The following is a 10,199-nucleotide window of genomic DNA, read 5'->3' as shown; positions in this document are numbered from 1 at the left end:
CTCTCCAGACATCAGTCTTACAAAGGAAGAAGCCTGACTGTAAGGTCAAGGGATAAATTTAATGGTAATATAATGAGAAAAATCATGTGGGCCAGTAGAGAAATTTTCCCTTGTTGCAGAAATTCAGTCCATAACTGACTTTTCATAAATTGTAGTAATACAGTTCCTAGAGCTGGCAGGAAGACTGATTGACCTGTAGAAATCGCCAAGTAGATAGATTCAGGTTGACTGCAAGATTTCTGAAAAAAACCAGACCAACCAGAGCCTCCAGTTCAAGATGAACCCATCACTTCTCTTACCCAAGGATGACTCCAGATCTTTCCCCCAGTCTAGCTAAGGATAAAAGGACATCACCAAAGAAGGTCAGACACAGAGATAAGCTCTTCCCAGTCTTCCTAGGGATATAGATAAGAACTGAATGTTCTATTTTGAATTTCTATTGTAGCAACTCCCAATTCTCTCAAAGAGGTAAGATACAGAATTTGGAGATTCAAAGCAATTCAAAAAGTAAAATGACTACAGTCCTGGCTGTCAAATCAAAAGGTCATTATTGCAAAGCCTTTAACTTAGGAAGGTCCCTCCCAAAAGAGTCTGTGCATAAATTTATTAAGGCAATTGAGATACTCAATTTTTACTCTTGGAAGCAGTATACACTGTTGTGTATATTGGGCCATCTTTAAATATGAATACACAGATAATTCATCTTTGTTATAAAACTAAAAAATAAATAAAACAATCAATGTTCTTCTTTGTCTCAAAAAACACAGCATATCACTGCAAGATACGGTTGGTTATCAAAACTGGATCTAAATCAGTAAAGCCAAGTGGTTCCGTCAATCTCATAAAAAAACTGGAACTAGAGTTGTTTAAAACTACATTCTCCTGTTACTACGATATAAACTGGAAGCTTAGAAGAGTAACTGCAACCTTGAAAAATATCTGACTTAACATGTCCAACAGACCTACTGGTAAATAAGCAGACTACACTGTCTATGGAAGACTGGGGGAGGCAAAATTCACAGTTGTTTATACACTGCCTCATTTGAAAAAACAAATTGAAGGTACTTAGAGTTAATAAAGGGCTTTCCAGGTGGCTCAGGGGTAAGGAATCCACCTGCAACGCAGGGGATGCAGGAGACTGGGGTTTGATCCCTGTGTCAGGAAGATCCCTTGTAGAAGGAAATGGCAACCCACTCCAGTATTCTTGTCTGCAGAACCCCATGGACAGAGGACCCTGTCAGTCTACAGTCCATTGCGTTGAACAGAGTTGGACACTACAGAAGCAATTGAGTCAGCAAGTGATAGTTAAAAAAAAGAAGTCAGTCCAAAGAAATGAATACAGAAAATTAAAAGGCAGAAATAAGATCCCACTGTTCAATGACTGCGATTAACAGGACCTGTTACTTCGTGCCTCCAGAGAACTTAGAGGTAAGTGTTGGTGTAGCAGGTGTTTCCAAGGATTGGGCATTTTTCAACATCAGTCAAGCAGGAACACCTGTTCACATATTAGGGTTACCTCTCTGGAACTCTCCACAACACATTTGAAAATGGACTCCATTATGAAGTTTTACATAACATTCTTTCAAAACCCTAAATATCTCCCCAAATTAACCCGTTATAATTTTGGCACATAACATGAAATCAATTTTAGGACACATTATAATAGCTACACCAAATACTTCACTAGGCGTGCATGCACGCACATGCGCGCGCGCACACACACACAGAAACGTAATTCCTCTTCGGGATCACAACTAAGTAATCTTGGAGGCACAAGATAGCGCTTTACACATCACGTGCGGAAAGTAGCAACAATGAATAATAATAAAAAAAATAGTAAGGAGTAAATTAGAAAGAACCCAACAGATTCTCATATTTACATTGCGCTTAAGGTACAGGTTAAATGTTTTCCCAGCTTGCAAACTGGATGTTGGGTGAGCTAGATTACACGGAATTCCTTCCAGTTCATTAAAGATAAATTCCTAGATTCTTCCCTATTGACTCTGTAAACACAGAAGGTGTTCTAAACAGCCAGAAGCTTCTAACTTAAAATCCACTTCATGCTTTGAGCCCGAACAGCGTGTTTTCGCAGAGCTCCTGCAGTGCTGGAAACAGCCTGGGCACAAGGATCCCCTAAGAAGCAGCCGTCGGGTTTCTTTCACCTGTTCGGCCCGAGACTTGTTGGCCAGACTTAGGCAGCGAGTTCCCGCCAGCCTCGCACACCCTGGCTTGGGCCGCCAACTCCGTCCCCCTCGGGAAAAGCTGGGGTTCTTCCGCACCTGAGCCCCTCACTCGCGGAATGTGTCCGCTGAGAGGGTAGGGAAAGGCACCTGCTGTTGCACTCACATGAAAAACGTCTTTTTATTCTTTGTGAACCGGCCGGCCCAAGGTACATTTTGGAAGGCAACCCCGGCTGCCCTCGTGGAGTCGCGTTGAAGAAAGCAACCCCAGCCCCGCGCCGGGCGAGTGGGCGCCCCCTGGTGGCCCGACGGGCCGGGAGCGCAGCAGCGCCTGCGTCCGCTCGGAGGCTCGGAGGACCTGAGAACCCGGGCGTCGGGGGAGCGGCCGGGGCTGCGGGAGGCCCCGTTGTCCCGGGGACGCCGCGGAGCAGGCGGACTTAGCCTGGTCCACCCGCACCCGAGGGGTGGGGGGAACAGGAGGCCAGCGTCCGGAAATAACGCAGGCCACTTCCTCTGCCACCTCTGGTTCCAAACCCGGGGCGAGGAGCCCTAGAGAAACATGGAGAAGGCAGGGGAGAGGGTAGCGTGGCCGGGAACACGCCCGGGACATCCGCAGACAAGGGCTCGGGACAGGGCGGCGAGCGCCAGGGCAGTTGTGAACCGAGGTGGGATGGAACCAGACCCGGGAAATCTAGCACCACGTTTTCCTAGCAGTTTCAAGAACTCTAACCCTAGGACCGCGAGGTCGCAGGTGCTATTCGGTAGTTCTGACCGTACTTCCCTGTAAAGTAAAATCATTCTGTAAATCATTCAGAATCCAATATTAAGAGTGTGTTGGGGGGGGTGTTAATTTCCCATTGGTGCTCCCACGTCCCTGCACGTTTCTTCGTAAACGATCGGCAGTTAGAGCAGCGCATATGTATGCCTTTTCTATCTTTACATTTCTTTTTGTAAGTGGGAAAATAGATCACCTTCAAAATGGACAATAGAATCTTATTGGGGAATGTTCTACGTGACAAGGAGAGTCGGAAATGAACGATGATTCTTCTAGTTGAGGAAATCTGCAGCGGAACAGCGAGCCCCCTCCCATTTCAGAAGCCCGTGATGTGGCCCTTAGTAATAGTGTACGTGTGTAGGATTGAGTTAACTAAATTTTTTTTAAGGCCTAGACTGTAGCATTTCCATCACCAATTGCGTGAAACAAAACGGTAAGGAAGATCTTCAGAAATCTTCCATCTGCAGCTCACTCCCTCTTTTAGAACATCTAATATTAAACCGAAAAACTACAATTGACACCATGAAAAGCAAATCCCGGCCAGAGCAGAGGTACTTGAAACCCGAATCTGCATTCCGCCCCTCTCGTACGCCGCTCGGAGGTGGGGGTGGCGGTTTGTCCCGGTGCCTGGTGTATAATCGGGTTAATCCAGTAGACAAAGGATAAACCAATAGCCCTCCCACCTCACTTCCCGCTCCCCTTCCCCTCCCCCTGCTTCTCTCCCCGTCGCCCCCTCGAGGGGGAACAGAAAAGGGGAGAGCCTGTCTTGCAATGGATTCAGAAGAAAATCTCAAAACCCGCAACTGGTTTTTAATGCTAACACAGCCTAGCCGGGATTAGTCTGAAACGTTCATTCCCTTCTAGTGGCGGGGAGAAAGTGCCCCAAATCCGCCGAGCTCAAGGTTCGTCCTCCTAGCCTCCCGGGAAAACTTTAAGGTCAGTGTTTCCTTGAAACTAGATCAACTGACCCCGCCGTGCCCAGCCCGGCCCCGCGGGCACCGCGCGTGACGGCGGCCGGGGCGGCAGGACCGGCCCGGGTACGCGCGGGGCGGCGCGGTTGCCCTTTTGAATGCCTCCTGCGGCTCGGAGCGCTGGCGGGCGCTGGAGTGTGAGTGAATGTAGCCCCGCGGAGCCAATGAGCTGGGACCGGATGCGATATATCCTCTGGGACAACAACTGCTCTGTTCCGCCTCGGATCCACATGACGCCATTTACTGCTGCCGCGGCCGCCGCAGAGCTCCCTGCCTCCTCCGGAAAGGCGAGGGCGCAGGCCAACGGCGAGCCCCCCCCGGCCGGGCCCCAGACCCTCCTCCTCCTTCTCCTCCTCCTCTTTCGCACCCACCGCCCCCGCCTCGGCCTCGCCGCCGCGCCTCCACAACGCCCAGTCTGCACCGCCGAGAGCTGCGCGCAGCAGCGCGAGCGGAGGAGAGGGGCCGGCGGAGCGCGCAGCGCCCAGGCCCCCGCGCCCGCCCGGCCCGGCTCGGCCAGTCCCGCCGCCCCGCGCGCCCCCGCGCTGCCTCCGCTCGGACGCGGCCGCGGCCGCACGACTTGGCCATCTGGCTTTTAGGTCCTCGCGAAGGCCGTTTTCTTTTCTCATTCGCTCATCTGCCGGGAGAGGAGACTCGCCGTTGGCGCTTCGGCCTCCAGTTCATTGAGAAAAAAGGGGAAAAAAAAAAAAAAGGAAATCCTCCGCGTGCGCTTTTAGAAGGGGGGTCGCCTCCAGCCCCGAACTCCAGTGTTCTTCGGCTAGGACTTGGCTCCGGATTTTTTTTCCTCTCCTTTTCTCGTCCAGCCAATCGCTCAGAAGTTAGACTGAAGCAGAGTTTGGAAGGAAGGAGAGGCAAAAAGTTTGCATCAGGGCTGGATTTATTTGCACATCGCGGAAAGAAGAGAATCCAACGGAGAGGGGTTTGTGCAAAGCCGCGATCACGGTGAGGCGCGTTTGGCCGGCTCGTCCCCTCCTGGCGCCGCGGCCGGCGCGTTGTGGGCAACATGGAGTAGGTGCAGCCGGACCGGCAGTGGGTCCGTCTCTCCTCGGGCCTCCCTTTCTCTCACCCCGCAAGTTTTCCGTGGGGAGCCCGGGAGTTGCCCGCGGATCAGCCTCGCCCCGGCCTCGGCCTGCCTCGGCGGCAGGGGTTCGGGAGGGGGGATTGCAGCGCGCGTGGGGTGCCGTGTCCCCGGCCCCACGACCCAGCGCGCCCGCGCTGAGGGTCTCGGGGTGGCGGCCAGCTCACGGCGGCGCACTGGCTGCGAACTGGGCGCTGAGAGCGGGAGAGGGAGGGAAGCACTTTGTGTTTTCCAGGGCGCCGCTGAAGGCGCCCGCACTTCGAACCTGTTCTCTCCGGGGAAGGCAGGTCCCGGGAGAGGCAGTCCCGAAGCAGGGGCGCTGGGGGAGTGAAGGGGTGCGGGTCGCTGCCTCGCGGGTGGAAAAAAAGAGGACAGGGTGGCGAGTGGAGGGCGCCCACGACTCAGCTCGGCATGGACTGCGGCGAGCACGCAGAGGGTGGGAGCGTCGCCCTGCCTGGCGCCGCGTCTCTGCGGTTCGGAAGTGCAGCTTTCTCTCTTTTCCGTTCGCCGCGGTCGGCCTGGGTCACGCTTTTTTTTTTTTTGGACGACTGGGCTGACCCAGCACAGGAAGAAAGTCATCAAGCGGTCGCGATCGTTTTCCATTACCTGAAAAAAGGTGGCCAAAGAGACTAGGTTTTGGTTTTTTTTTTCCTTTACTTTGATGGACTAGTCCACTTTTTTTGTGTGGTTGCTGCTGTTTTTTAAATTCGGAACCTTGTGCGTTTTTACAAAGCGGTTTCTGTGTCGGTTTGCCCCACCCTTGTGCAGAAGTCCTTTCTCCCTCATCCTTAGTCTGATCACACACAGTTCTTAATGGGGGGTTTCAAAACGGGGGCGGGTGGGGTGACGAGGGAACATGGGGCGGGGGTGGGGTGGTGCTGCGAAGGGGAAGAGGGATCAGCGGAAATCACTTTAGCAAACCTCCTTACCCCCACAAGATGCTACTTTGCACTGCAAGCATAGCGGCAAGTGTCCAGCTTAGGGACCTGGGTCTTGCATGTTCGGCGTAGGGAGCTGGAAATTGTTCTTAATTTTTAAAGCAATTTTTCTGTGACTTGAATACATATCTGCATACAGATGTATGTTTTTAATATATAGGCGCGTGCACATTGCAGGCATTGCCCCTCAGGTTAGCGCATGGTGGCGTCGCCGAGTGTGCCAGGGTTAGATGACCCGGCTCTGTGTCTCAGGCAGGACTTTCTTCCTCGCGGAGTCGGGGCTGGAAACCAGTGCCCTGCATTCGAGGCCCTTGGCCGGAACGTCCTACGATGGGCTGTGTGACCTCCGCCTGAGGGTGGAGCGGCTCCCTCTTGGAGCTGGGAGTCAGTTCTCTGGGGTGGGAGAGATTTCTATCTGGGAAGGCAGGGAGGGGTTCCTCCACCTTTCCAGGGCATGTTTCTTTACTAGACGCCCGCGCCCCCGCCCCCTCGCCGGCCCCGCCTGTCTGTCCGTCCCGGGTTTGTGCGCAGGGGGCAAGCTTGGCCGCTGGGCTGCGTCTGTCCTCTCAGAGAAAAGTCCCTCGGGGCTCTGACTGAGTCCCACCTGCTGGGGACGGCGTTGGGGCGCAGATAGAGCCGATAAACTAAGAACAGCGCTGTCTAGTCTGCCTTTCTGTTGGAGCTGAGATCCGGTTTCCAGCTCTGCCTTTTTCCGAATTGAAAGGCGTGTGTCACCTGCCTGTGTCTGTTTTCTAAAAAGTCAGACTGGATGAAGGTCCACTTTTGCGCGTTTTTGGTCATTGTAGACTGGGTTGACAAAGAGGATGGTCGTTTTGAAATTTAACAGAGGGATGGCAATTTAAGCGGTTACTTGTCAGGCTTGATAGATTTGCGATGTGACCCTTGAGTTTTTAAATCACTTCCTGTTATCACCAATCAATGTATGTTTTCAATTATTAGGTTTTGGGAAATGGGCAAAAGCAGTTAACATTTTGACATGATTGATTTCTAAAACAGGGAAAACGGGTCTTTTAGCTGCAGAATTTAAGGTGTTCTCCGAGGCTTTCAGGTTGTAAAATATGTGATTCTCAAGTTGTTGGGAAGTTGAAAATAAGTTCCTGTCTTTTTGTTGCTCGAGGTGTAAGTTTGCTCTGTTGTATTCTTGGCACCTAACAGGATTTAAATTGATGTGTTTTCAATTCTATAACTTCGTGCTACTATATAGTTAATGATAATGCATGATTGTTGTATAAAGTGTATATTCCTGGGGAAGAGAAGTATTTACCCTTTTTTTTGCGTGTCATTTCATCCTATGAGATTTTGTAAAGTCACAGAATAGTTCAAGCTGTTTAATGTAAATGCAGACATAAAGTAGGAACCAAGAATTTCTAGGCTGTATCTATTGAAGTTCCAGGCAAAAATGACCATGATAAGTTGAAACCTATTTCACAATTTGAAAAGGTATTCATTCAGCTTTTGAAAATGTCAGTATGAATGTTATATTCCAAGAGTACTTTGCTGCAGTTTTTACAGGGAACTTGAACCTTGCAGATTTTGTGCTTATACGAGTAAGGATTCCTTACTCATGATTGAAGCAAAGACCAGTTTGGTGTCACTACCCTTCGCAGGATTAAAGAACAGTGGATACCTAGCTGTAATTTTTACTTTTGGGTACAGGTGTGGATAAGGCGGCTGTCCTAATACGTTCCACAGCCACTCCATTTTCAAAGTCTGTTTCTCCAGGGGACGTGGGGAGTGAAGAGTTAAGCCAGGTGGGTGGAGAGTGGGTAGTATTCTGGAGTGTAAACTGTCTCCTTCCTCTTGGTTTCCGCAGGAATTCAGATGTGTTCTAAGCCTGCTGGAGTGACTACACTTCCCAGACCTGATGGAGGCCAGAGCTCAGAGTGGCAGCGGGTCGCAGCCGTTGCTGCAGGCACCCCGTGACAGTGGCCGGCAGCGTGGGGAGCCCGACCCCAGGGACTCCCTCCCCCAGCAGGTACACGTGCTGTCTCTGGATCAGATCAGGGCCATCCGGAACACGAATGAGTACACGGAGGGGCCCACTGTGCTCCCCAGAGCTGGGCTCAAGCCTGCTCCTCGCCCCACGACCCAGCACAAACACGAAAGACTCCACGGGCTGCCGGAGCCCCGCCAGCCCGCCCGGCCCCAGCACCCACCGGCCCACCCTTCAGCCAGGGCCCCTCTGGCCCGGTCCATCAGCACAGTCAGCTCGGGCTCTCGCAGCAGCACGAGGACAAGTACTAGCAGCAGTTCCTCCGAACAGAGGCTCCTAGGATCCTCCTTCTCCTCGGGGCCTCTGGCAGACAGGATCATCCGAGTGCAGCCCAAATCGGAGCTCAAGCCAGGTGAGCTGAAGCCACTGAGCAAGGAAGATGTAGGGCTGCACGCCTACAAGTGTGAGGACTGTGGCAAGTGCAAGTGCAAGGAGTGCACCTACCCGAGGCCTCTGCCGTCAGACTGGATCTGCGACAAGCAGTGCCTTTGCTCGGCCCAGAATGTGATCGACTACGGGACCTGCGTGTGCTGTGTGAAGGGTCTCTTCTATCACTGTTCCAACGACGATGAGGACAACTGTGCGGACAACCCGTGCTCTTGTAGCCAGTCACACTGTTGTACACGTTGGTCAGCCATGGGCGTCATGTCCCTCTTTCTGCCTTGCTTGTGGTGTTACCTGCCAGCCAAGGGTTGCCTTAAATTGTGCCAGGGGTGTTATGACCGGGTGAACAGGCCCGGATGCCGTTGTAAAAATTCAAACACAGTTTGCTGCAAAGTTCCCACTGTCCCACCCAGGAACTTTGAAAAACCAACATAGCATCATGAATCAGGAAGATTGCAGTCATAAGGATTATTTCCCTCTGCCCCTCCTTTTTTTTTTTTATACACATATGCAACCAACTAAACAGCTAGAATCTTGGCACTGTTGATAGAGGGTTGGGATATCCTGTGCTGTTTGCAGTGAAATGCTTTTTCATCCATGTGCCATTTTAATTGATATGCTTGTTAGAACTCAGCTAGTGGAGCTCAGAGTGTGGAATACAGACCTTGGTGACCTACATGTTGCATAAGCTAAAGCAATAGACACTCTAGGTGAAGTTTTTGTTTGTGAATAGTACTTGCAAAATTTGTAAATTAGCAGATGACTTCCCCTCTCCCTTCCCCCACCCCCATTGTTTTCTCCAGAGATAATGTGCTATATTTTTGTATATACAATAATATTTGCAACTGTGAAAAACAAGTTGTGCCGTACTATACGGCACATTCACAAAATATTATACTAATATCTTGTACATTCGGAAGAATGTGAATCAATCAGTATGTTTTTAGATTGTATTTTGCCTTACAGAAAGCCTTTATTGTAAGACTCTGATTTCCCTTTGGACTTCATGTATATTGTACAGTTACAGTAAAATTCAACCTTTATTTTCTAATTTTTTTCAACATATTGTTTAGTGTAAAGAATATTTATTTGAAGTTTTATTATTTTATAAAGAAGAATATTTATTTTAAGAGGCATCTTACAGATTTTGCCCCTTTTATGAGGATGTGATAGTTGCTGCCAATGAGGGGTTACAGATGCATATGTTCAATATAAAATAGAAAATATATTAACGTTTGAAATTAAACTGAGCTGTATTGTCTTATTTTACATTTTCTTTTTTTTTTCTTTTTTTTTGAAGTGAAAAACCATTTTAGAAATAGCATTTCAGTGACAGACATAGTTTCAGTTATCTGTGAGATACTCTTATGCTTGCTGCTTTAAAGTAAAGTGGAGATTTGGTGATTTTCAGGGGTAATTCTAGCAATCAGGAGGGAAATAATTGAGCACTTGACTCACTTAGTGTTAATCATAGGAGGGCTCATTTTGGCTGCTGTTGTTTTGCTGATTTGCAGACTTGCCTTTGCTTTGCAGGTTTAAAAAAAAATCTTAAGGAATTCATTCAGGAGACTTACCTAAAAGATGAACCATTAGACTTTTTTTTTATATAAAGTTATTAAGAATGAATGTCAAGGCTGATTTAAGACCAGAGAAATGAATTTGGTTCAACATTTATTGACCAGTCTCTATGTGTCAGGCATGCAGTATACACAGATCAATGCTTATAATTGAGGCAAAATGTTTTCTTGATTTAACTGGCTGTGTTTTTCCTAGTCTCTGGTTTTAGACTGTTAGGCTTATCACCATGATACAAGAAAAAGACATGGAAAATATAACTTGTT

General features: G+C 49.5%; 1 protein-coding gene across 1 annotated transcript; it reads left to right on the top strand.

Annotated features, from left to right (window-relative positions):
• Positions 1–4,552: 4,552 nt before the first annotated feature.
• SPRY2 (sprouty RTK signaling antagonist 2) lies at positions 4,553–9,590 on the top strand. The gene is made up of 2 exons (XM_052650114.1): positions 4,553–4,886; positions 7,795–9,590. The coding sequence occupies exon 2, from the start codon at positions 7,846–7,848 to the stop codon at positions 8,791–8,793; it is 948 nt and encodes a 315-aa protein (XP_052506074.1). The 5' UTR covers positions 4,553–4,886; positions 7,795–7,845; the 3' UTR covers positions 8,794–9,590.
• The last annotated feature ends 609 nt before the right edge of the window (positions 9,591–10,199 follow it).

The sequence above is a fragment of the Budorcas taxicolor genome, chromosome 12, assembly GCF_023091745.1.
Source record: "Budorcas taxicolor isolate Tak-1 chromosome 12, Takin1.1, whole genome shotgun sequence".
In the NCBI taxonomy this organism is placed as follows: Eukaryota; Metazoa; Chordata; class Mammalia; order Artiodactyla; family Bovidae; genus Budorcas; species Budorcas taxicolor.
The sequence above is the reverse complement of the archived record's forward strand: the minus strand, read 5'-3'. Positions and strand labels throughout refer to the sequence as shown.

Coding starts and splice junctions, on each gene's coding strand:
- SPRY2 (XM_052650114.1), top strand. CDS start 7,846: ATGGAGGCCAGAGCTCAGAGTGGCAGCGGGTCGCAGCCGTTGCTGCAG.